Genomic DNA, 27,133 nt, shown 5'->3' with positions numbered 1-27,133 from the left:
ATTGTCCAATTGTGCAGTGCTGACAGAAACATTACTAAAAACCGTAGCTAGTAAATAAATCACCTCACAATAGCTTTGATCCAGTCAGCGTTTTCTGCATATTGAATATTTTAGTGAGGACCACATATTTAACAGAACCTCAGAATAATGATATTGTCCCAAAAGTTGCAATACCTCCGACCTTCACAAAGACATCCTTTAAATGGGTCAGTGTGTCCTTTCGTGTAGACACAATCACGCAATTATTCTCTCAAAGCAAATTGAGCTCACAATACACAGAATGGTTACCGAACAGAAGGATTGGCTTGATCCCGAAAGGACCAATTCACTCGTACTGCACGTCGACTGTCTCCATGTGATCCTGGAAATATTTGCTCCTCAGATAATGATCCAATTGCCTTTTGAAAGCCTCATTCATCCTCCCTCCACCACACTCACAGTGCAGTCCAATACATTTTACACATATATAAAGAGCAAGAGGATAGCCAGAGAAGGGGTTAGCCCACTCAAGGACAGGAGAGGGCTTCTATGCATGGAACAAGGGGAAATTAGTACTTTGCATCAGTATTCACCAAAGAGAAGGACTTGGTAGATGATGAGTTTGGGGAGGAGTGCGTAGATAGGCTGAGTCACATTGAGATCATACAGGAGGAGGTGTTGGGCATCTTGAAAAAGATCAAGGTAGCTAAGTCCCCAGGGCCTGATGGGATCTACGCCAGAATACTGAGGGAGGCAAGGGAGTAAATTGCTGAGACCTTGACAGTAATCTTTGTATCCTCATTGGTTATAAGGAAGTTCCGGAGGACTGGAGAATAGCCAATGTAGTTCCATTATTTAAGAAGGACAGGAGGGATAATCCAGGGAATTATAGGCCAGTGAGTTTTACGTCAGTAGTAGGGAAATTAGTGTAGAGGATTCTTTGAGACAGGATTTACTCCCATTTGGAAACAAATTAAAGTATTAGCAAGAGGCAGCATGGTTTTGTGAAGGGGAGGTCACGTCTCACTAACGTGTTCCAGTTTTTTGAGAAAGTGACGAAGGTGATTGATGAGGGTAGGGCAGTGGATGTTGTCTATATGGACTTCAGTAAGGCCTTTGACAGGGTCCCTCATGGCAGACTGGTACAAAAGGTGAAGTCGCACGGCATCAGGGGTGAGCTGGCAAGATGGACACAGAACTGGCTCGGTCACAGAAGGCAGAGGGTAGCAATGGAAGGTGCTTTTCTGATTGGAGGGCTGTGACTAGTGGTGTTCCGCAAGGATCTGTGCTGGGACCTTTGCTGTTCATAGTATACATAAATAATTTGGAGGAAAATGTAACTGAAATGAAAATTGCTTATTGTCACAAGTAGGCTTCAAACAAAGTTACTGTGAAAATCCCCTAGTCCACATTCCGGTGCCTGTTCGTAAAATGTAACTAGTCTGATTCATAAGTTTGTGGATGATATAAAGGTTGGTGGAACTGGGGATAGTGATGAGGACTGTCAGAGGATTCAGTATTATAAACATCAGTGAAGATTTGGGTGGAGAGATGGTAAATGGAATTTAATCCAGTCAAATGTGAAGTAATGCATTTTGGAAGGTCTAATACAGGTGGGAAATATACAATAAATGGCAGAACCCTGAAGAGTATTTATAGTCAGAGAGATCTACGTGTACAGGTCTACAGGTCACTGAAAGGGACAACACAGGAGAAGGTAGTCAAGAAGGCATACGGCATGCTTGCCTTCATCAGCTAGAGAATTCAGTTTTAAAATTAGCAAGTCACCTTGCAGCTGTATAGAACCTTAGTTAGGGCACACTTGAAATATAGAGTTCAATTCTCGTCGCCACACTACCAGAAAGATATGGAAGCTTTGAAGTGGGTACAGAAGAGGGTGACCAGGATGTTGTCTGTGGCTAAAGGGATCAAGGAGTATGAAGAGAAAGCGGGAGTGGGATACTGAATTTGCACGATCAGCCATGATCATGTTGAATGGTGATGCAGGCTCGAAGGGCCGAATGGCCTACTCCTGCACCCATTTTCTGTTTCTATGCTTCATTAGCTATGAGGAGACCAGCATGATCCAGTCCAGTCCAGTCCAGTCCAGTCCAGTCCGTAGGTCCAGAGTGAAGCGGCCTCATTCTGCCAGGAATAAAAGTGACGTTAAAGGAAAATTGACGTGATTTTGTTTTTGTTTAATTAAGTAATGGGATATGGGTGTCGCTGGTTAGGCCAGCATTTATTACCCATCCCTAGATGCCCTTCAGAAAGTGGTGGTGTGAGCTGCCATCTTGAATTTTGTTCATTTAACTTCAAACAGACCAAGCAGGCCAGCAGCACGGTTCAATTCCCGTACCAGCCTTCCCGAACAGACGCCGGAATGTGGTGACTAGGGGCTTTTCACAGTAACTTCATTTGAAGCCTACTCGTGACAATAAGCGATTTTCATTTCATTTCATTTTCAGTTTCACAATAATGGGCAAAGGTGGGGGGGGGGGGGGGGGGGGGGTGAGAAAGGTCTGATGATAATCGTGGGTGATTTTAATCTACATATAAATTGGATGAATTAGGTTGGTAAACGATTCCTGGATAATGAGTTCAGAGAGTGTTTTGGGGGTAGTTTTCTGGAGCAGCTCTTTCCAGAACCAACCAGAGAGAAGGTTGGACTAGCGATGGTGATGAGCAACAAGGCCAGATTAATTAATGGCCCCATAGAGGTGCAGTGATAATGATATGACTGAATTTGAGGGAGAGAGGAGTGGATATAAACGAGTATTTAAAACTTAAATAAGGGTGATAAGAATGTCATGATGGCAGAGCTGAGTAAAGTGAACTGGGAAACTGGGAAACTGGTTTACAGGACAGGTCAGTAAAGTTGCAGTGGCAGACATTGAAGGAGATATTTCAGAATACTCAGAAAAGATACATTACAATGAGAGAGGAGAGACTCCCAGGGGAGGGGAGACTATCCCAGGGGGGGAGAGACTATCCCAGGGGAGGGGAGACTATCCCAGGGGGGGAGAGACTATCCCAGGGGAGGGGAGACTATCCCAGGGGAGGGGAGACTGTCCCAGGGGAGGGGAGACTATCCCAGGGGAGGGGAGACTATCCCAGGGGGGGAGAGACTATCCCAGGGAAGGAGAGACTATCCCAGGGAAGGGGAGACTATCCCAGGGGAGGGGAGACTGTCCCAGGGGAGGGGAGACTGTCCCAGGGGAGGGGAGACTATCCCAGGGGAGGGGAGACTATCCCAGGGGGGGACAGACTATCCCAGGGGGGGACAGACTATCCCAGGGGAGGACAGATTATCCCAGGGGAGGGGAGACTATCCCAGGGGGGGACAGACTATCCCAGGGGGGGACAGACTATCCCAGGGGCGGGGAGACTATCCCAGGGGAGGAGAGACTATCCCAGGGGAGGAGAGACTCCCAGGGGAGGGGAGACTGTCCCAGGGAAGGGGAGACTGTCCCAGGGGAGGGGAGACTGTCCCAGGGGAGGGGAGACTATCCCAGGGAAGGGGAGACTATCCCAGGGGAGGAGAGACTATCCCAGGGGAGGAGAGACTCCCAGGGGAGGGGAGACTGTCCCAGGGAAGGGGAGACTGTCCCAGGGGAGGGGAGACTGTCCCAGGGGAGGGGAGACTATCCCAGGGGAGGGGAGACTGTCCCAGGGGAGGGGAGACTATCCCAGGGGAGGGGAGACTGTCCCAGGGGAGGGGAGACTGTTCCAGGGGAGGGGAGACTGTCCCAGGGAAATAGAGACTATCCCAGGGAAGGAGAGACTATCCCAGGGAAGGAGAGACTATCCCAGGGGAGGGGAGACTATCCCAGGGAAGGAGAGACTATCCCAGGGAAGGAGAGACTATCCCAGGGAAGGAGAGACTATCCCAGGGAAGGAGAGACTATCCCAGGGAAGGAGAGACTATCCCAGGGAAGGAGAGACTATCCCAGGGAAGGAGAGACTATCCCAGGGGAGGGGAGACTATCCCAGGGGAGGGGAGACTATCCCAGGGGAGGGGAGACAGTTCCAGGGGAGGGGAGACTATCCCAGGGGAGGGGAGACTGTCCCAGGGGAGGGGAGACTGTCCCAGGGGAGGGGAGACTGTCCCAGGGGAGGGGAGACAGTTCCAGGGGAGGGGAGACTAATCCAAATCCAAAGGTTAAAGTGTGAAGTTCTGAAAGATGAATGGCAGCTCAGAATTTGGACAGAATATAAATCACAGCAAAGAATGACTAAATGATTAATAAGGATAGAGAGATTAGAGTCTGAGATAGTTAGCTTGAAATATAAAAGCAGTTTGTGAGGTTTTCTTCAGGTATTATAAAAGTAAAAGAGTAAATAAAGATTGCGATCTTCATAAAGGGAACAAAGTCCCTGAGTGAGCGCGTTTAGCCGTGTGTTTCCCAGAGCTCACGATGCTGAGAAACACGTGGATATTCAATGCAACTCGCTTTGATTAATGGGACTGGACGGGGAAGCAGCTGCAGAGGGATCTGAATGTCCTGACACATGATTCACAAAATGTGAGGATGCAGGCACAGCAGGTAATTCAGAAGGCAAATGATGGTTATAATTTATTGCAAGGGGAATTGAATATAAAAGTTAAACAGGAAATTGGGAAGTCCACAGAGAATACATGTGGTAAGGCCCCTATACTACAGGTACGGAGGTAGATCCCTGCCTGCTGGCTCCGCCCATTAGATGGAGTATAAATATGTGTGCTCCCCATACAGCAGCCATTTCGCCAGCTGCTGTAGGAGGCCACACATCTCAGTGTAATAAAGCCTCGATTACATCCCACTCTCGTCTCGTCGTAATTGATAGTGCATCAATTTATTACACAGAGATTTTTCAGAGATGGACCTCTGCATCAAGCTGGATCTCCTGCAGCTGCATCCTCAAGCAGACAGAGCCAACATTGGCTGGCCTGTTTTGAAGAATACATCGGGTCTGTGCCAGACCCAATCCCAGAAGCACAGAAGCTCCAGATTCTGTACACACGGCTGAGCTTCACCGTTTTTCCCCTCGTCCAGGACGCGCCGACCTACGCAGAGGCCATGGTGCTGCTGAAGGAGAATTACGCTCAGCGGACCGACATAATCTACGCCAGGCATCTCCTGTCCATGCGGCACCAACTTCCCGGTGAGTCTGTGGAAGATTTCTGGTGTTCCCTGCTCCCCCTGGTGAGAGACTGTGACTGCCAGGCCGTTACGGGCAGAGGGTCTGACTACATCCGCCAGCGCCTCTTAGAAGGGGCCCCGCCTGACCTCGCGGCGATCAAATAAACTAGCGCTCTCGCTTACGGTTGCCTCACGCAACGTACAGACCTATGCCCCCGACCGCACAGCCCACTCCCCCCTGTGCATCGTGGACCCCGCCGGCAGTCACCCCATCATGGACCCCATCAGCGACCGCCCCCAGCCAACTCCACGCCTGCTCCGCGCGGCAGCCAACCAACCCCGGGGGACCCAAATGCTATTTCTGTGGACAGTCAAAACACCCCCGACAGCGCTGCCCGGCGCGGAGCGCCCCCTGCAAGGCCTGTGGCAAGAAGAGATATTTCGCTGCAGTGTTCCAGGCCCGCTCAATCGCCGCTATTGTCCTGGCACCCTCACCACGTGCGGCCAGTGGGTGCCGTCTTCTTCCCCTCCTCGGACCACGTACGGCCTGTGGGCGCCGCCATCTTGCCTGCCCCAGGACATGTGCGGCCCGTGGGCACCGCCATCTTACCCGCCTCAGGGCTCCTCCCCGTCGGGCACCTCATCAGGCCGCTCACCGCCTGCAACCGCCGATGACCAGCCGCGTCTCGCCTTGATCACGATTGACCAGTCTCGACCACACAACCTCGCGACTGCTTCAACAAAGGTGAAAATCGACGGGCACGAGATCTCCTGCCTGCTGGACTCCGGGAGCACTGAGAGCTTCATCCACCCCGATACGGTAAGGCGCTACTCCCTTGCGGTACACCGCGCTAACCAGAGAATCTCCCTGGCCTCCGGATCCCACTCTGTGGCGAAGCGGGGGTACTGCATCACCACCCTCTCCGTCCAGGGCGTAGAGTTCAGTGGCTTCCGCCTCTACGTCCTCCCAAACCTCTGCGTTGCCTTGCTACTCGGCCTGGACTTCCAGTGCAACCTCCAGAGCCTAAACCTGAAATTTGGTTTGCGGCCTCGCGACTCTTAAGGTCGACCCGCCTTCCACTTTTGCAAACCTAACCCCGGATTGCAAACCCGTCGCCACCAGGAGCAGACGGTACAGCGCCCAGGACAGGACCTTCATCATGTCTGAGGTCCAGCGGCTGCTGAGGGAAGGTATTATCGAGGCCAGCAACAGCCCCTGGAGAGCCCAAGTGGTAGTGGTGAAAACCGGGGAGAAAAACAGGATGGCCATTGACTACAGTCAGACCATCAACCGGTACACGCAGCTCAATGCGTACCCCCTCCCACGCATATCTGATATGGTCAATCAGATTGCACAATACCGAGTCTTCTCCACAGTGGACCTGAAATCTGCCCACCACCAGCTCCCCATCCTTAAGGCGGACCACCCATACACTGCGTTTGAAGCAGACGGCCGACTTTACCATTTCCTTAGGGTTCCCTTCGGTGTCACCAACGGGGTCTCAGTCTTCCAATGGGAGGGGCTAGTTTAGCACACTGGGCTAAATCGCTGGCTTTGAAAGCAGACCAAGGCAAGCCAGCAGTACGGTTCAATTCCTGAACCAGCCTCCCCGAACAGGCAACTAGGGGCTTTTCACAGTAACTTCATTTGAAGCCCACTTGTGACAATAAACGATTTTCATTTTCATTTCATTTCATTTCATTTCAGATGGACCGAATGGTTGACCGGTACGGACTGCGGGCCACTTTCCTGTACCTGAGCAACGTCACCATCTGCGGCCATGAACGGCAGGACCACGATGCTAACCTTTCCAAATTTCTCCACACCGCCAAACTCCTCAACCTCACTGACAATAAGGAGAAGTGTGTGTTCAGCACGGACCGATTAGCCATCCTCGGCTCTGTGGTTCAGAACGGAGTTCTAGGGCCCGACCCCGATCGCATTCACCCCCTCATGGAACTCCCCCTCCCCCACTGCCCCAAGGCCCTCAAACGATGCCTGGGGTTCTTTTCGTATTACGCCCAGTAGGTCCCAGACTATGCGGACAAGCCCCGCCCACTCATCCAATCCACCGCTTTCCCACTGACGGCCGAGGCTCACCAGGCCTTCGACCGTATCAAGGCCGACATCGCCAAGGCCGCGATGCACGCGGTCGACGAGACCCTCCCCTTTCAATTCAAGAACAATGCATCAGATGTCGCTCTGGCCGCCACCCTCAACCAGGCAGGCAGGCCCGTGGCATTCTTTTCCCACACCCTCCATGCCTCTGAAATTCGGCAATCCTCTGTCGAAAAGGAGGCCCAAGCGATCGTTGAAGCTGTGCGACATTGGAGGCATTACCTGGCTGGCAGGAGATTCACTCTCCTCACTGACCAACAGTCAGTTGCCTTCATGTTCAACAACACACAGCGGGGCAAGATCAAGAATGATAAAATCCTGAGGTGGAGGATCGAGCTCTCCACCTACAATTACGAGATTTTGTATCGCCCCGGTAAGCTCAACGAGACCCCCCGATGCCCTATCCCGAGGTACATGTGCCAGCGCACAGTGGGACCGACTCCGGACCCTGCACGAAGATCTCTGTCACCCATGAGTCACCCGTCTTTACCACTTCAGTAAGGCTTGTAATCTGCCCTACTCCATCAAGGAAGTCAGGGCTATCACCAGAGACTGCCAGGTCTGTGCGGAGTGTAAACCGCACTTCTACCGGCCGGACCGTACGCGCCTGGTAAAGACCTCCCGCCCCTTTGAACTCCTCAGCGTGGACTTCAAAGGGACCCTCCCCTCCACTGACCGAAACACGTACTTCCTCAACGTGGTCGACGAATATTCCCAATTCCCCTTTGCCGTCCCATGCTCTGATATGACGTCTGCCACCGTCATCAAAGCCCTAAACACCATCTTCGCTCTGTTTGGTTTCCCCGCCTACATCCACAGCGACCGGGGATCCTCATTTATGAGCGACGAGCTGCGCTAGTTCCTGCTCAACAGGGGCATTGCTTCGAGCAGGACGACCAGCTACAACCCCAGGGGCAACGGGCAGGTGGAGACGGAGAATGGGACGGTCTGGAGGGCCGTCCAGCTGGCCCTATGGTCCAGAAATCTCCTGGCCTCCCGCTGGCAGGAGGTCCTCCCCGACGCACTTCACTCCATTCAGTCGCTCCTGTGCACCGTGACTAATGAAACCCCCCATGAAATTCTCTTTGCCTTCCCCAGGAAGTCCACCTCCGGGGTTTCGCTCCCAACGTGGCTGGCAGTTCCAGGACCCGTTCTCCTCCGCAAGCACATGCGGCTCCACAAGGCCGACCCGTTGGTTCAGAGGGTACAGCTACTCCATGCCAACCCGCAGTACGCCTCTGCCAAGACACAGTCTCCCTCAGGGACCTGGCGCCAGCTGGTTCCTCACACACACACCCCTCTGTCCCAGCGCCACCCTCCCTTCCCCGGCGCACCCCACCCCACTCCAGGACAATCCGTCCTGCCCTTGCTCCCACCCGGGGATGAAGAGGACACGCTCCCAGAGTCACCGAAGACCAAGCCGCCGCTGGAGTCGCCACCCGCACTGCGGCGCTCTCGACGACAGATCAAGGCACCGGACCACCTAAATCTGTGACATTCTCTATGATTTTTAAAAGCAAGTTGTATGTATATAGTTCTCCACCACAGCTGGACTCATTTTTAACAGGGGGTGAATGTGGTAGTCACCACTGATGTATTATATTGTATATTTGGGTTTTACGGTAAGGCCCCTGTGCTACAGATATGGGGGTAGATCCCTGCCTGCTGGCTCCGCCCAGTAGGCGGAGCATAAATATGTGTGCTCTCCGTACAGCAGCCATTTTGTCAGCCGCTGTCAGAGGCCACATTTAAGAAGGGACATAAATATATTAGAAGCAGTTCAGAGAAAGTTCACTAGAACCTGGGATTGGGGGTTATCTTATTCAGAAAGGTGGACAGGTAGGACCTGTATCCATTGGTGTTCAGAAGAATGAGGAGTGATCGCATTGAAAGATATCAGATCCTGAAGGGATTTGACACGATGGATGTTGAGAGGAATTCCCCCTTGTGGGAGAGACCAGAACTAAAGACACATTTTGAAAATAACGGGTCTTCCATTTAAGGTGAGAAGATTATTTTTCTCCCAGAGAATTGAGTGCCTTTGGAACTCTCTTACCCAGAGAACGGTGCAGGCTGGCTCAGTGGGTATGTTTAAAGCAGAGACAGATAAATGGATAGGTTTAATGCTCCTGCTGAACCTAATTAGTTTGATGTATAACCTTTATTGATGCAACTGAATTTTCTGCTCCCCCGACACAGTTCCTCTGTGCTGCGTGAAGAACATTTTGTTTTTGCATCAATCCAGGGAAAATTAAAATAGAAGTTGAATCTTTATTTCCTGTTATAACTGGAACCACATTAGTTACGTCTCGAAATGACATCAAGTATCTCCTCAATTTGGAACATTAGCAAAATGTGCAGTAAGTCAGAAAGTGTGTTCCATGATTCTCAAAAATTGGTCATTTATTGGAAGTATTTGCTTGATTTTAATTGGTGCAAAGGTTGTGCCACTGATCACTCGATACACGAGAGTCAGAAGGACCTTTAAACGGGCGCAGTGAGTAGCACTGCTGCCTCACGGCGCCGAGGTCCCAGGTTCGATCCCGGCTCTGGGTCACTGTCCGTGTGGGATTTTCACATTCTCCCCGTGTCTGCGTGGGTTTCACCCCCACAACCCAAAGATGTGCAGGGTAGGTGGATTGGCCACGGTAAATGCCCCTTAATTGGAGAAAATTAATTGAGGACTCTAAATTTCTTTAAAAAAGGAAGGAACTTGAAACAAATCAAACTGATTCTGTGCAATGAAATAAGCCATTTAATTGGGGAAGTATCAGCTTTTCAGACAGAGTGAAGGGTCACAGACATCAGTCTGACACACAAGGCCGGATTCTCTATTTCTGAGTCGAAGTGAATCTGTGGACTTTCACGTCAGGAAAATCAGCGCCTCACCTGGCCCGATTCTGTTACCGGTCGAAAAATGGTGCAGGAATCGGCGGATCCGTGATGGACACTCGTAGGGCTGACAAGCTGCAGCTGTGTGTACAGCACCGCCCCCCCCCCCCCCCCTTCCCCCCTCCAACACACTCACTGATCAGGGCCGACTATTTGGAACAGGTTGTACTGCAGTGTATCCATACAGCTGATGGGTCAACTGGGCCAGAGGGCAACCAGGTAGTGTCACCTGTATGACCCAGGGCACCAGGTTTACAGCTGGCTGTCAGCGACATGTGCAGCTGGCTTGCTGGCTGGGGTAATAGTGTTCCATGCCCGTCCACCCTGACCCACAGCCCACTTCCTGGCCACCCCCACTACTCCCCCCGACCCTAGCAGAAGCCCCCTGGCCAGCGGCACGACCGTTGGGAAAGTATGGCGGTGGTAGAGTCTCTCTCTCTCTCTCTCAGCCACCACCAGGCTCACGATTTGTGACAGCACATGTGGACCACGCCATCAGAAACTCGGCCCATTCGCGTCGGAGAATCGAGGGAGGGCCCATTAATGATATGCCAACGGTGTTTGAACTGTGCGTGGTGTGCTTCGCATTGACGCTGTTTTTGAAGAGGCGGAGCATCATGATTAGGGGTCAAACCGACGCCTGCCGCGATTTTGCGTCTTGAGCTATTCTCCGCCTGATCGCACGGCCCGATTTCGGTGTCAGCCAACGGAGAATCCATCCCAGGAGCTTTCAATATCTCTGCATGTCAAACAATTTTTACATCCTTCAGCTCTCCTCTCTCTTTACTCCTGAATGTGGAGATGTAAACTGTTACAATTCCATCCAGCACACCCTGGGGAGGAGAAACCTCACGCCTGGGTTCCTATTCCTAACTCAAGGTCACAGCTCCCACTGGGGCAGTCTGCCAGGATATGACCAGGCTACACGGTGATACCTCTGCCTCCACGAAAACGGCATCAATGTCAAGCACATCGCGTGTAGTTGAAACACTGTTTGCAAATCATAAATAGGCCCACCCGCGATTCTCCGCCTCCGATGGGCTGAATTCCCGACGGCGCGGTTCACGTGTGCTCTCAACAATCGTGCACCTGGTGGCTGCTGCGAGAGAGAGAGAGTGGTGATGCCTCCCCAGAGTAAATAAGTTTATTCAACTAGATTTTAAACTTTCATAGGGTCTCATAAAACCGCAATGATGAGGCAGAATTCTGGGCAGTTGCAACATGCATTCTTTTTAAAAAAATAATCTTTATTATATTTAATAATCTTATTAAAAGCATTTTGACCTCTATTTGCGAAATCTCTGCCATTGGAACGTATAGGGGTGGGTGGTGGAATGAGAATAGTCATGGGCAAATGAGTGAGTGTGTGGCACAGTGGTTAGCATTGCTGCCTCACAGCACCAGGGGCCCAGGTTCAATATCAGCCTTGAGTGACTGTGTGGAGTCTGCTTGGGGTTCCTCCAAGGGTCCAACAAAGTTCAGGTTAGATGGATTGCCCATAATCAATTGCCCCTCAGTGTCCAAATATGTGCAGATTGGGTGGAGTTATGGGGTGGGGAATGGGCCCAGGTAGGGGGCTCTTTCAGAGGGGCAGTGCACACTCAATGGGTCAAATGGCCTCCTTCTGCACTGCATGAATTCCATGGATTCTATGGCAGATTTGGATAATTTGGAGAAATGTGAGATTATCCACTTTGGAAGAAAAAATGGGAAGGCAGATTTTTATTAATGCCCATAAATTGGGAGAGGGGAGTGTGCAGCGGGACCTGGGTGTCCTTGTGCACCATTCGCTGAAGGTAAGCATGCAGGTGCAGCAGGCGGTAAAGAAGGCTAATGGTATGTTGGCCTTCATTGCGAGAGGTTTCGAGTATAGAAGCAGGGATGTGTTGCTGCAATTGTACAGGGCCTTGGTGAGGCCACACTGGAATATTGTGAGCAGTTTTGGTCTCCTTTGCTGAGTAAGGATTTTCTTGCTATGGAGGGAGAGCAGCGAAGGTTTAACAGGCTGATTCCTGGGATGGCAGGACTGTCATATGACGAGGGATTCTTATGTTTAGAATCATAGAATAATAGAATCACAGAATTCACAGTGCAGAAGGAGGCTATTCGGCCCATCGCATCTGCACCGGTGCTTGGAAAGAGCACCTTACCTAAACCCACAGCTCCACCCTATCCCCGTAACCTAGTGACCCCACCTAACCTTTTTGGACACTAAGGGCAATTTTGCCTGGCCAATCAACCTCACCTGCACATCTTTGGACTTATATTTTAAGATCACATTCACTCAAGGGGCGGCATTCTCCCCTACCCGGCGGGGTGGGGGGGTCCTGGCGTAGCGGAGTGGCGCCAACCACTCCGGTGTCGGGCCTTCGCACAGGTGGGGAATTCTCCGCACCTTTGGGGGCTAGGCCTGTGCCAGAGCGGTTGGCACCACGCCGACTGGCGTCAAAACCGGCACCAGCGGCTTTTGAGGCCTGCCGCCCAGCGCCGGGGCTGGCCGAAAGGCCTTTGCCGGTCTGCGCATGCGCCGGTGGTGATGTCAGCGGCAGCTGCGCGCTGGGGGATTCTCTTCTGCCTCCGCCATGGCCCGTCCACCAATCGGTGGGCCCCGATCGCGGGCCTGGCCACCGTGGGTGCACCCCCCAGGGTCCGATCGCCCCGCGCCCCCCCCAGGACCCCGGGGGCCCGCTCGCGCCGCCGATCCCGCCGTCACCAGAGGTGGTTCAAACCTCGGCGGCGGAGAGGCCTCCCAGCGGCGGGACTTCGGCCCATCGCGGGCTGGAGAATCGCCGCAGGGGGCTCGCCGCTCGACGTGGCGCGGGGCCGCCGAAAATCCCGCCCCCGCCATTGCAGAAATTCTCCGCCACCCGGGAATTGGCGGGGGGGGGGGGGGGGGGGGGGGGGGGATTTTCGGCAGCCCCGAGAATTTCACCCAAGATTAGAAGAATGAGGGGGTCCCACAGAAACCTATAAAATTCCAACAGGACTCGGCAGAGTAGATGCAGGAAGGATGTTCCCAATGGTGAGGGTGTCCAGAGCCAGGGGCCACAGTCTGAGAATACGGGGTAGATCATTTAGGTCTGAGATGAGGAGAAATCTCTTCACCCAGAAAGTGTGAGTCTGTGTAACTCACAACCACGGAAATAGTTGAAGCCAAAACGTTGTGTGTTTTCAAGAAGGAGTTCAGTATAGTTCCTGAGACTAAAAGGATGAAAGGATGTGGGGGGCAAAGTGGGAACAGGTTACGGAGTTAGATCATAATAATAAATGTTGTAGAAGACTCAAAGGGCCGAATGGCCTGTTGCTGTTTCTGTTTTCTATGTTTCTATGTTTCTGTGGAACATTTTGTTTTATGTTAGTTTCCATAAACTATGACAATCTTCATCTGGGAGTGTGTGAGCTGGGACTGTGTGAGCTGGGAGTGTGTGAGCTGGGAGTGTGTGAGCTGGGAGTGTGTGAGCTGGGAGTGTGTGAGCTGGGAGTGTGTGAGCTGGGAGTGTGTGAGCTGGATATTTCCTGCTGTCATGAAAAGTTTATGAACATTTTTCAACGTTGAGAATTTTAATTTATAACAGACAGAATATAGTACACAAATGAGTTTGTGCATTCATAGGATATGTTTGGAAAATAAAGGTAGTTTTAAGGGATTTTTTGGTGAAGATTAGAAATAAGGTATAGTTTTAAGTTGGTTTAGTTTAATGTTTCTAAGCCTGGAAGGGTAAAACATCTGGTTAGATTCATGCTTGACCAAGGTGTTTGCACGTGGGGATTGGTTTCAATTCCACCTGTGATTCTACTGTGTTTAGAGAGGGCTACACTGGGAGGAGTAAATAAACCAGCAGTGGTTGCTTCGTAAATGAGGCCTTGGAAGATAGATATGCTTTTAAGTTTTAGTTCAGTTAATTGCAGTTGGAGATAAGTAGTGAGAGAGAAGGCTTCTCTCACAGCTCTGGCAGAAGAACTTGGTTTTAGAAGGCTAAAGGGGAAACATCTCTCTCAGCGTTGCTGGAAGAAAAGACATACTGTGGAGTAATGGTTAAGAAAACAGATACCGGAAATCTAAAGTCCAGCTAGTTAAGGAAACTAGAGAAATTAAGAGAAGTTTCCAAGCAGTCTGCAGTTAATGGAACAGAAGAAACTGAGAAGCATATTGCTGTTGAGTAAAGAGACAGTGTCATGTGAGAGTACCCTTTAAGAAATGGGTGTTTATGAAATATACCTTGAGAAATGGAGCTGCTCATGTTACTGGAGTGATGTCAGAGTGTGGGTGGAGCTGAGCTCTACTTCTGCTTTTTAGTTTCAGTTTGAGAAAGCGTGGGTGTGTCTGAGCTGCTGTTGATCTCTGCCATCCAAAGACTATCTATGGATCATTTGGGTGAACTAAGAATGATAAAAAAAGGTATCAGTATTGAATATAAATCTAATGTGCTCCTGTTTGAAGGTTTGTTAAGTCTTTTGGATGGTGAAAGGACAGCATACAGGTTATTTAGTGTTGTATTCTTTGGGGGTGTATTTGATTTACTGGTTGCTAAGATGTTCATTGTTTGTTTAAGAAAGGTTAACTTGAGTTCAAAGAATAAACATTTGTTTTAAAAAACCACTGGTCCCCATCCTAATTGCTGAGAGGCAGTTATTTGTCAGTCACCTGAGGCCTGTTTAGGGGCACAAGGGGCACATTGTATTCTTCTCTTTGAAGTTTAGGTATTTTTTGAGTCATCGATTAGCTGAGGTCTGCATAAGCGCACTCAGTAAGCTTGCACTTTTCAAGGAGACACATCCGGAGTGAGGCACATCTAGAGTGGGAATTGCAACTTGGCAATTTGGTGCAATGAGGTAATTCAGTGCAGAGTGAGAGAAGGTGCTTTTTCGGAGGTGCTTTTTAACCCTGGTAAGTGACTGGTAAGTCGTTTCTCTTTTCATTGTCTAATTTATTTATTTTTATTTTGAAATTGTAGTTGTATAAGTTTACCAAGGGTTTAAGACATGGCAGGAGATCCCAGACCCGTGCCATGCTCCTCGTGTGCGATGTGGGAGCTCAGGGACATGTCCACTGTCCCTGGCTCCTCCTCGTGCAAGAAGTGTGTTCAGTTGCAGCTCCTGTTAGACCGCTTGACGGCTCTGGAGCTGCGGATGGACTCACGGGCTGGTTTAGCTCACTCGGCTAAATCGCTGGCTTTTAAAGCAGACCAAGCAGGCCAGCAGCACAGTTCAATTCCCGTACCAGCCTCCCCGGACAGGCACCGGAATGTGGCGACTAGGGGCTTTTCACAGTAACTTCATTGAAGCCTACTCGTGACAATAAACGATTTTCATTCACTTTGGAGCATACGCGATGCTGAGGAGGTCGTGGATAGCACATTTAGCGAGTTGGTCACACCACAGGTGAAAGTTACAGAGGGACATAGCAAATGGGTGACCAAAAGACAGAGCAAGAGTAGGAAGGCAGTGCAGGTGTCCCCTGCGGTCATCTCCCTGCAAAGCAGATATACCACTTTGGATACTGTTGGGGGAGATGGCTCACCAGGGGAAGGCAGCAGCAGCCAGGTTCATGGCACCGTGGCTGGCTCTGCTGCACAGCAGGTCAGGAAGAAAAATGGCAGGGCTATAGTGATAGGGGACTCGATCGTAAGGGGAATAGATAGGCGGTTCTGTGGACGCAATTGAGACTCCAGGATGGTATGTTGCCTTCCTGGTGCAAGGGTCAAGGATGTCTCGGAGCGGCTGCAGGACATTCTGGGGGGGGGGGGGGGGGGGGGGGGGGGAGGTGAACAGGCAGTTGTCGTGGTGCACATAGGCACCAACGATATAGGTAAAAAACGGGATGAGGTCCTACAAGCGGAATTCAGGGAGTTAGGAGTTAAACTAAAAAGTAGGACTTCAAAGGTAATAATCTCAGGATTGCTACCAGTGCCACGAGCTAGTCAGAGTAGGAATGTCAGGATAGATAGGATGAATGCGTGGCTCGAGAGAGGGTGCAAGAGGGAGGGATTCAAATTCCTGGGGCATTGGGACCGGTTCTGGGGGAGGTGGGACCAGTACAAACCGGACGGTCTGCACTTGGGCAGGACTGGAACCGATGTCCTAGGGGGGGTGTTTTCTAGAGTTGTTGGGGAGGGTTTAAACTAATGTTGCAGGGGGATGGGAACCGATGCAGGAAGTTGGAAGGTAGTAAAACAGGGACAGAAACAAAAGGAAGTAAGGGGAAAAGTGCAAGGCAGAGAAGACATCGTCAAAAATTAAAAAGGGCGACAGTACAAGGTGCAGTGACTGAGGGGAGCTCAGTGAATAGGCCCAGTAATACTAAAAGGAATAAAACTGGAGATGTTAAGATTCAAAACAGAGGTTAAAAAACCAACATAAGTGTACTTTACCTGAATGCTCGTAATATTCGGAATAAAGTAAATGAGTTGGTGGCACAAATCATCGTAAATGACTATGATTTAGTGGCCATTACTGAAACATGGTTAAAGGATGGTCAAGACTAGGAGTTAAATATCCAAGGATATCAAACTATTCGGAAGGACAGAGTGGATGGGAAGGGAGGTGGTGTTGCTCTGTTATTTAAGGATGACATCCGGGCAATAGTAAGGGATGACATCGGTGCTGTGGAGGATAAGGTTGAATCCATTTGGGTGGAAATCAGGAATAGTAAGGCAAAAAAGTCACTGATAGGAGTAGTCTATCGGCCACCAAATAGTAACAAGATGGTGGGGCAGGCAATAAACAAAGAAATAACTGATGCATGTAGAAATGGTACAGCAGTTATCATGGGGGATTTTAATTTACATGTCGATTGGTTTAACCAGGTCGGTCAAGGCAACCTTGAGGAGGAGTCTATAGAATGTATCCGCGATAGTTTCCTAGAACAGTATGTAATGGAACCTACGAGGGAACAAGCGGTCCTAGATCTTGTCCTGTGTAATGAGACAGGATTGATTCATGATCTCATAGTTATGGATCCTCTCGGAAGGAGCGATCACAATATGGTGGAATTTAAAATACAGATGGAGGGTGAGAAATTAAAATCAAATACTCGTGTTTTGTGTTTAAACAAAGGAGATTACAATGGGATGAGAGAAGAACTAGCTAAGATAGACTGGGAGCAAAGACTTTATGGTGGAACAGTTGAGGAACAGTGGAGAACCTTCCAAGCGATTTTTCACAGTGCTCAGCAAAGGTTATACCAACAAAAGGAAGGACGGTGGAAAGAGGGAAAATCGACCGTGGATATCTAAGGAAATAAGGGAGAGTATCAAATTGAAGGAAAAAGCATATAAAGTGGCAAAGATTGCTGGGAGACGAGAGGACTGGGAAATCTTTAGGGGGCAACAGAAAGCTACTAAAAAAAGCTATAAAGAAGAGTAAGATAGAGTATGAGAGTAAACTTGCTCAGAATATAAAAACAGACAGCAAAAGTTTTTACAAATATATAAAACAAAAAAGAGTGTCTAAGGTATATATTGGTCCTTTAGAGGATGAGAAGGGAGTTTTAATAATGGGAGATGAGGAATGGCTGAGGAACTGAACAGGTTATTTGGGTCGGTTCATCAAGGGCAGGTCATGCCTAACTAATTTAGTGGAATTTTTTGAGGACATTACCAGTACAGTAGAAAGCGGGGAGCCAATGGATGTGGTATATCTGGATTTCCAGAAAGCCTTTGACAAGGTGCCACACAAAAGGTTGCTGCATAAGATAAAGATGCATGGCATTAAGGGTAAAGTAGTGCAGAGGAGATTCACTAGGTTAATCCCAGATCTGAAGGGGTTGGATTAAGAGGCAGAGGTTGAGTAGACTGGACTGTACTCGTTGGAGTTAGAAGGATTGAGGGGGGGATCTTATAGAAACATTTAAAATTATGAAGGGAATAGATAGGATAGATGCGGGCAGGTTGTTTCCACTGGCGGGTGAAGCCAGAACTAGGGGACATAGCGCCTCAAAATAAGGGGAAGCAGATTTAGGACTGAGTTTAGGAGGAACTTCTTCACCCAAAGGGTTGTGAATCTATGGCATTCCTTGCCCATGTGAAGCAGTTGAGGGCTCCTTCATTACATGTTTGTAAGGTAAAGATAGATAGTTTTTTGAAGAATAAAGGGATTAAGGGTTATGGTGTTCGGGCCGGGAAAGTGGAGCTGAGTCCATCAAAAGATCAGCCATGATCTAATTGACATGGCGGAGCAGGCTCGAGGGGCCAGATGGCCTACTCCTGCGTCCTATGTTCTTTTTAGAACAGTACAGCACAGAAACAGGCCCTTCAGCCCTCGAGTGCTTGTGCCGAGTCAATGATCACCCTACTTAAACCCACGTAACCGTATACCCGTAACCCAACAATCCCCCCATTAAACCTTACACTACGGGCAATTTAGCTGGCCAATCCACCTAACCCGCACATCTTTGGACTGTGGGAGGAAACCGGAGCACCTGGAGGAAACCCACGCACACACGGGGAGGACGTGCAGACTCAACACAGACAGTGACCCAGCCGGGAATCGAACCTGGGACCCTGGAGCTGTGAAGCATTGATGCTAACCACCATGCTACCGTGAGGCCCTTATGATGTTATGAGGTTCTTATGATCTGCTACACCATACCAGGAGAGTGGGCCATGTGCCCCACATACCACAATCTATTAAAAGTTGTGGGTCAGGTGGACTCCATGATACACTTTGGGATTCTCTAAACCCTGAACCATAACAGCGGCCTAACTAATGGTCTATAAAGCTACAACATGACTTGCCAATTTTTAAACTCAATGCCCCAGCCGATGAAGGCAAGCATGCTGTATGCCTTCTTGACGACCTTCGCCACCTGCATTGCCATTTTCAGTGACCTTAGGAAGGATATTCTGGCCTTGGATGGAGAGTAAGATAGGTTTACAAAAATGATACCTGGGCTGCAGGGGTTGAGTTATGAGGTGAGATTACTCAAATTATACCTGTTTTCGCTAGAATTTAGAAGGTTAAGGGGTGATCTCATCTAAGTATAATAAGGAAAGGCAGGGTAGATAAAGATAAACTATTTCCACTGGTTGGAGATTCTAAAACTCGGGGGCATAATGTAAAAAATAGGGCCAGACCGTTCAGGAGAGATGTTGGGAAGAACTTCTTCACTCAAAGGGTGGTAGAGGTTTGGAACTCGCTCTCACTAACAGCAGTTGAAGCTGGAACAGTTGTTAATTTTAAATCTGAGACAGATAGGGTGCGATTCTCCCAGACAGGGAGAAATCGTAAGGCTGGCGTCAAAACTGGGCGGGTTTGACGCCAGCCTCGCCCTCCCCGACCGGGAACCGATTCTGGTCCCCCGGTCGGGGCTAGTATGCTGCGGCGTGAACTCCGGCATCGCGGGCTTAACGACTTTCGTTAAGCCCGCTTGCCAGAGTTTGCGCACGGCTGACGCGTCACAGATGTCAGCCCGCGCATGCGCAGATTGGAAGACCTCCAACCCGCTGCATGCCACGGATGACGTCATCGCGCATTTGCGCGAAACCCGAGCATGCCGGGCCGGGATGCCCCTCACCACCCCGCGAATTGATACAGCGGGGCAAGCGGCAGGACAAAGAGTGCGCGGGCATCGGGCCCGGTGGGCACTGATCGCGGGCCCATGGCACCCTAGGCACGGCCGTGGTACTGCCGTGCCAATCGGTGCCATGGTTGCCAAGATCGGGACTTTACAGCCGTTTTTACGAACGGCCAGACCAGGTGTGTTTGCCGTTCGTAAAAACGGCCGTAAAGGGCTTGGACTTCGGCCCATCGGCCAGCTGAGAATCGCTGCTCGCCGTAAAAAAAACGGCGGCAGCGATTCGTATCGGGAGTCGGGCGTGGGGGGGGGGGGGAGAATAGCTGGAGGGCGTCGGACTAGCGTGGCCGTAAAAATTTACGACCCCGCTATTCTCCGCACCGTCGTGAATGCGGAGAATTGCACCCACAGATTTTTGTTTAGCAAAAATATTCAGTGATCTGTGCCAAAGGCAGGTGTATGGAGTTAGGTCACAGGTCAGCCATGATCTCATTAAATGGTGGGACAGGCTTGAGGGGCTGAATGGCCTACTCCTGTGCCCATATTGTGGTAGCATTGTGGATAGCCCAATCGCTTCACAGCTCCAGGGTCCCAGGTTCGATTCCGACTTGGGTCACTGTCTGTGCGGAGTCTGCACATCCTCCCCGTGTGTGCGTGGGTTTCCTCCGGGTGCTCCGGTTTCCTCCCACAGTCCAAAGATGTGCGGGTTAGGTGGATTGGCCATGCTAAATTGCCCTTAGTGCCCAAAATTGCCCGTAGTGTTGGGTGGGGTTACTGGGATAGGGTGGAGGTGTTGACCTTGTGTAGGGTGCTCTTTCCAAGAGCCCATGCAGACTCGATGGGCTGAATGGCCTCCTTCTGCACTGTAAATTCTATGAAAGCTGAAAGCAGAGGTGTAAAATCTGAAAGCAAAACATTAATGGAAGCAACGGAGAGAAAGCTTGATTTAAAAGATATGGAGATGCCGGCTGGGGTGGGCACAGTAAGAACTCTTAGAACAGGAGGTTTGTTTGGAATCACTAGCTTTTGATGCGTAGCTCGTTCATCAGGCGAGTCACCTGAGGAAGGAGCTGTGCTCCGAAAACTAGTGATTCCAAACAAACCTGTTGGACTTTAACCTGCTGTTGTAAAACATCTTACTGTAATTTAAAAGAAGATTTGAAAGTGTGACTTTTGAAAGTGGAATTTGAAATCACTGGTATGGAACGTGGGAGCTCAGTGAGATAAGGCGGCTTCGGGTATAAGAATGATCTGGGGGGATTTTGGGGAGAAATCCACATACATCCACTTGGGTTCAGAGAGGAGTGTGTCTGACTATAGTTATCTTGTGTGCTTAAAAGGGACTTTCTGTGAATGAGACCATCACAGCTCTAAGGATGTACTTTGTAATCCGTGTTTAACTTAAAACCTGTGTGTAATCATTAAACAAGAGGGAGGATTTGGTAAAGGAGTATTGTAGCATAATCCAATTCTTCACGTTCCCTAAATGTTTTTTCTTGTTGTTGTAACTAATTAGCGGTGCTGTTACATAAGAACATGAGAACATAGGGGCTGGTTCAGCACACTGGGCTAAATCACTGGCTTTAAAGCAGACCAAGGCAGGCCAGCAGCACGGTTCAATTCCCGTACGAGCCTCCCCGAACAGGCGCCGGAATGTGGCGACTAGGGGCTTTTCACAGTAACTTCATTGAAGCCTACTCGTGACAATAAGCGATTTTCATTTCATTTTTTCATTTCATAAGAACTAGGAGCAGGAGTAGGCCATCTGGCCCTCGAGCCTGCTCCGCCATTCAATTAGATCATGGCTGATCTTTTGTGGACTCAGCTCCACTTTCCGGCCCGAACACCATAACCCTTAATCCCTTTTTTCTTCCAAAAAACTATCTATCTTTACCTTAAAAACATGTAATGAAGGAGCCTCAACAGCTTCACTGGGCAAGGAATTCCATAGATTCACAACCCTTTGGGTGAAGAAGTTTCTCCTAAACTCAGTCCTAAATCTATTCCCCTTATTTTGAGGCTATGTCCCCTAGTTCTGCTTTCACCCGCCAGTGGAAACAACCTACCCGCATCTATCCTATCTATTCCCTTCATAATTTTAAATGTTTCGATAAGATCCCCCCTCATCCTTCTAAATTCTAATGAGTACAGTCCCAGTCTACTCAACCTCTCCTCGTAATCCAACCCCTTCAGCTCTGGGATTAACCTCGTGAATCTCCTCTGCACACCCTCCAGTGCCAGTACGTCCTTTCTCAAGTAAGGAGACCAAAACTGAACACAATACTCCAGGTATGGCCTCACTAACACCTTCTACAATTGCAGCATAACCTTCCGAGTCTTAAACTCCATCCCTCTAGCAATGAAGGACAAAATTCCATTTGCCTTCTTAATCACCTGTTGCACCTGTAAACCAACTTTCTGTGACTCATGCACTAGCACACCCAAGTCTCTCTGAACAGCGGCATGCTTTAATATTTTGTTGTTTAAATAATAATCCCTTTTGCTGTTATTCCTACCAAAATGGATAACCTCACATTTGTCAACATTGTATTCCATCTGCCAGACCCGAGCCCATTCACTTAACCTATCCAAATCCCTCTGCAGACTTCCAGTATCCTCTGCACTTTTCGCTTTACCACTCATTACTTCACATTTTATAAAAAAAATAGAAGTTATCTTTTGAGCCAGGGTTTCTTTCTGGAATCTTCCCATCCAGTTATAACATCAGCTGGGACTATAACAAGTGGATGATTAAAAGTCTGCAATGATTGGTGTTTACCTTTTCTTCAGTGGAAGTGATGCTGTATCAGGTCTGGTCAAGGTGTGTGGCAGCTCTGGGACTGGCCTCCTGCTTAACAACTCCTTGTTTGAAGTTGAAAAGGACTGACTCCGATTCCTGTCAGGTGAAGTTGCCACTCCGGTGTAGAGTTCATTACAAACCATTTCTCCTGTAAATGTATCCATGAAAGGCATTGGGGGGAGGGAGTGTGAAGAAACACTCGAAAGAAACTGCATTTCCTGCAAATTGTCAACAGACTTTGAGATAGAAGGTAGAGATCGAGTCCCAGACTGGTCAGAATCCAAATGGCTTTGAACATTTGCCATAATGAAATGGGAAGGAGGTTTCCCACGATGGCTTCGAGGTGGAACAGGTGGAATATTCTCCTCTGCCTTGGCAATCAGCTCCTCAGATTGAAACTGAACTGTACATTCCTCAATTGGTGAATGTTCCTTCTCTATCAAATCAGTCTTATCTCTATCTATTTCACCAGGAGTAAAACTTTCTGGTGACAGAATCTGATTAGGATCATGTCCTAGTTCTGTTTGAGCCTTGGTGGTTGGTGGCTGTTTATTCAGAGACGTCCGTGGTTTGGGAATAGGCTTTATCACCATTTCCCCTGGATCAACAACCTCAAACTCACCAACAGTTACATTCCCTTTTGCATCTTCGGCAGTTCTTGACCTCTCCAACATTTGACCATCACTATCAAGCTCGTCAGAGATGGTGTTCAGAAGCTTATTGCCTGGCATGGTCCTTCGCTGCTGTGAAAGTTTCAGGATGCGTTTCCGATGTCCAGTGGCTTTGATGCCTATTTGAAGAAGAGCTTCATTGTTAAAATGGACAAAGTCCTTATGTGTGTAAAATCCATTCTGAGTGAAATTTTCTCTGTATTTTTCCAAGTGGATGCTGGCCAGCCAATCTCCAATGTCACCCTCCTCTTCACTGATAGATGCCATGGTAACTCAGCGTCTTTCACCAGTTCTCATTTGACAGAAAGTGAACACAGCCCATCAGTGAAAACAAACACCACCTGAAAAATAAATCATACAATAAGGTGGTAATTCGGGCTAACACAACTACAAACATGCAAACTTTCAGTCATTCTCTAAACATCAGGGAGTTGCGGGGGGCGTGGGGTGGTAAGTGACTGGAAATAGGGGGTGGTAAGTGTCTGGAGATGGGGGGGGGGGGAAGTGACTGGAGATGGGAGGGGGTAAGTGACTGGAGATGGGGGGGGGTAAGTGACTGGAGATGGGGGGGTAAGTGACTGGAGATGGGGGGGTGGTAAGTGACTGGAGACGGGGGGGTGGTAAGTGACTGGAGATGGAGGGTGGTAAGTGACTAGAGATGGGGGGGTAAGTGACTGGAGATGGGGGGGTGGTAAACGACTGGAGATGGGGGGGGGGTGGTAAGTGACTGGAGATGGGGGGGGTGGTAAGTGACTGGAGATGGGGGGGTAAGTGACTGGAGATGGGGGGGTAAGCGACTGGAGATGGGGGGGTAAGTGACTGGAGATGGGGGGGTAAGCGACTGGAGATGGGGGGGGTAAGTGACTGGAGACGGGGGGGGTGGTAAGTGACTGGAGATGGGAGGGGGTAAGTGACTGGAGATGGGAGGGGGTAAGTGACTGGAGATGGGGGGGTAAGTGACTGGAGATGGGAGGGGGTAAGTGACTGGAGATGGGAGGGGGTAAGTGACTGGAGATGGGGAGGTGGTAAGCGACTGGAGATGGGAGGGGGTAAGTGACTGGAGACGGGGGGGTGGTAAGTGACTGGAAATGGGGGGTGGTAAGTGACTGGAGATGGGGGGGTGGTAAGTGACTGGAGACGGGGGGGGTAAGTGACTGGAAAAATGAAATGAAAAAGAAATGAAAATCGCTTATTGTCACGAGTAGACTTCAATGAAGTTACTGTGAAAAGCCCCTAGTCGCCACATTCCGGCGCCTGTCCGGGGAGGCTGGTACGGGGATCTAACCGTACTGCGCGGCAGCACGGTAGCATGGTGGTTAGCATAAATGCTTCACAGCTCCAGGGTCCCAGGTTCGATTCCCGGCTGGGTCACTGTCTGTGTGGAGTCTGCACGCCCTCCCCATGTCTGCGTGGGTTTCCTCCGGGTGCTCCGGTTTCCTCCCACAGTCCAAAGATGTGCAGGTTAGGGTGGATTGGCCATGCTAAATTGCCCGTAGTGTCCTAAAAAGTAAGGTTAAGGGGGAGTTGTTGGGTTACGGGTATAGGGTGGATACGTGAGTTTGAGTAGGGTGATCATTGCTCGGCACAACATCGAGGGCCGAAGGGCCTGTTCTGTGCTGTAATGTTCTATGTCTATGCTGACCTGCTTGGCCTGCTTTAAAAGCCAGCGATTTAGCTGAATGAGATAAACCAGGAGATATGGGGGGGGGGGGGGGTGTAAGTGACTGGAGATGGGGGGGTAAGTGACTGGTGATGGGGGGGGGGGGGGGTAAGTGACTGGAGATGGGGAGGTAAGTGACTGGAGATGGGGTGATAAGTGACTGGAGATGGGGAGGTAAGTGACTGGTGATGGGGGGGGGGGGAAGTGACTGGAGATGGGGGGGTAAGTGACTGGTGATGGGGGGGGGGGTAAGTGACTGGAGATGGGGGGTAAGTGACTGGTGATGGGGGGGGGGGTAAGTGACTGGAGATGGGGGGTAAGTGACTGGTGAGGGGGGGGGTAAGTGACTGGAGATGGGGGGGTAAGTGACTGGAGATGGGGGTGATAAATGACTGGAGATGGCAGGTGGATGGGGAAAGTCAATTGGTGGAGATGCTGCCAATTATTGGTTGAAGGTTGGAGGTTTGATTGTTTGGGTTGGGAGGAGTTGCAAAGTCATCTCAAACAAGTCCTGAATATGGGGGGGGGGGGGGGGGGGGGGGGGGGGGTGATCACATCGCCACCTGAATCTACCAAGTCACCATCTTGTTGAAGCGACTGAGAGACACTCGGGAAACCGAATCAACACCCGTTAAAATTTAAAAGCTGCAGGAACAAGCCTCACTATTATAATTCAAACTCTCCCGATTTCCAATCCCAGCCAAAAAGATGAATTAAAAATGGTTTTGGGTTAGTTGAAAGATTTTCTGACTTTATCCGGTCCAGCTGGTTCAAACCATCAATTTACGGGAAGTTAGAATTCAGCCCAATAGCGATAGCTCTGCATTAGCTATTCCGTCCACCACATGGTATGAAGGCGGCTCTATTGGCATCGAGATTGTCCAGTATCACTGATGTCTATGCCGCTTTGTGGCTTGCCCATCCCACCGAGGCCTGGAAGTTCCCACTGACACAAAGGGCCCAAAACTCTTACCCTTTGGGTAAGTTTCTTCAATGAAGACAATAGGATCAGAGCCAAGGTGCAGCCTACGAAGGTTGGAATGGGTCGAGGAAAATATTAACTGAATAAAGGGATGGTAATGAGGTCACCAAATGTTGAATTATAAATCTGAAGTAATGAATTGACACTAATAAAAAAATGTCCCAGTTTGAGATCTGGAATGGGAGATAATTTTGATACTTTGACTCCCGTTCACTGAGGATCCATCTTTATCATGTCAGAAAAGTCATGATTCGATGGGCCAAATGGTCTTCTTTGTTCCTCTGTCTTAAGGTCTTATTTAAACAGTGAATTGTTGTTGTTTCACTTCCTGTCTGATGGTTGCACAAGGCAGACTTTCATCTGTTCCCATAGTGAGGATTTTCCTGGGACAAGTCACCTGCCTGTCACCAGAGGCTTGGAGTTTAAGGGGAGGCCCTCCACATTCGGATGGCTGACGGGAGTCTCTCTCACACTAACTACCAGCCACTGGTGTGTTGGAAAGGTTGATTCACAATCTGTTATGAACTCCTTCCTTCGTCATCAAGTCCTTGTGTTGGACTTGAAGACAGAGCTTCTGGCTCAGAGGTCATAGACTACCCATTGCACCATAAGGCTGCCTAAAACACTGAATATATACACCTTCCTTGCAACACAAAGTGCGATGTGGTGATGTTCGCTGATGATTGAACAATGTTCAGAACCATTTGTGGCTCCTCAGACACAAAAGCAGTCCATGTCCAAATGCAGCAAGACCTGGACAATATCCAGGCTGGGTTGACAAGTGGCAAGTTACATTCGTGCCCCACAAGTGCCAGGCAATGACCATCTCCAAGAAGAGAGAATCTGGCCATCACCCTTGACATTCAATGGCATTACTATCACTGAATTCCCACTATCAACATCCTGGAGGTTACCATTGATCAGAAACTGAACTGGACGATCCATAAAAATACTGTGGCTACCAGAGCAGGTCAGAGTCTAGGACTCACCTCCGGACTCTGGACCCACCTCTCCATGGCACAAGTCAGGAGTGTAATGGAACAAAAGAGAAAATGCTGGAAAATCTCAACAGGTCTGGCAGCATCTATAGGGACAGAAAAGAGCTAATGTTTCGAGTCCAGATGACCCTTTGTCAAAGCTAAAAGACATAGAAAGTGGGAAGTATTCATACTGTAGGGTGGGGGAATGAAAGATGAGTCATAGCTACAGAAACCAAGGGGAAAGAGTGATAATGGCAGTGCCCAGAGAGAATATAAAGTGTGAAAGGCCAAACAGCAGAGGATCTAACATCAGAGGGTAAACTGTGACAGATGTAGAGGGGAGGGGGAAGCAAAGGGGAGAAAAGGTAAGGAAAGGGGGGTATAAGATAGGGAGGGGGAAAGAAAGACAAAAG

At 49.6% G+C, this 27,133-nt stretch overlaps 1 protein-coding gene across 3 annotated transcripts in view; it reads right to left on the bottom strand.

The window, feature by feature from the left end:
- arap3 (ArfGAP with RhoGAP domain, ankyrin repeat and PH domain 3) overlaps positions 1 to 27,133 on the bottom strand; it is a 386,207-nt gene that overhangs the window by 254,630 nt on the left and 104,444 nt on the right. For 2 of the 3 annotated variants that reach the window (XM_038796362.1, XM_038796359.1), the window contains exon 3: positions 22,407 to 23,439. In XM_038796362.1, coding sequence (XP_038652290.1) covers positions 22,407 to 23,365 — 959 coding nt within the window. In that variant the 5' untranslated portion in view covers positions 23,366 to 23,439. Of the gene's footprint in view, positions 1 to 22,406; positions 23,440 to 27,133 lie in introns of those variants that run through there. The other variant, XM_038796360.1, reaches the window with a different exon arrangement.

The sequence above is a fragment of the Scyliorhinus canicula genome, chromosome 4, assembly GCF_902713615.1.
Source record: "Scyliorhinus canicula chromosome 4, sScyCan1.1, whole genome shotgun sequence".
NCBI classification, from domain to species: Eukaryota; Metazoa; Chordata; class Chondrichthyes; order Carcharhiniformes; family Scyliorhinidae; genus Scyliorhinus; species Scyliorhinus canicula.
This window is presented reverse-complemented; position numbering and strand designations above follow the sequence as displayed.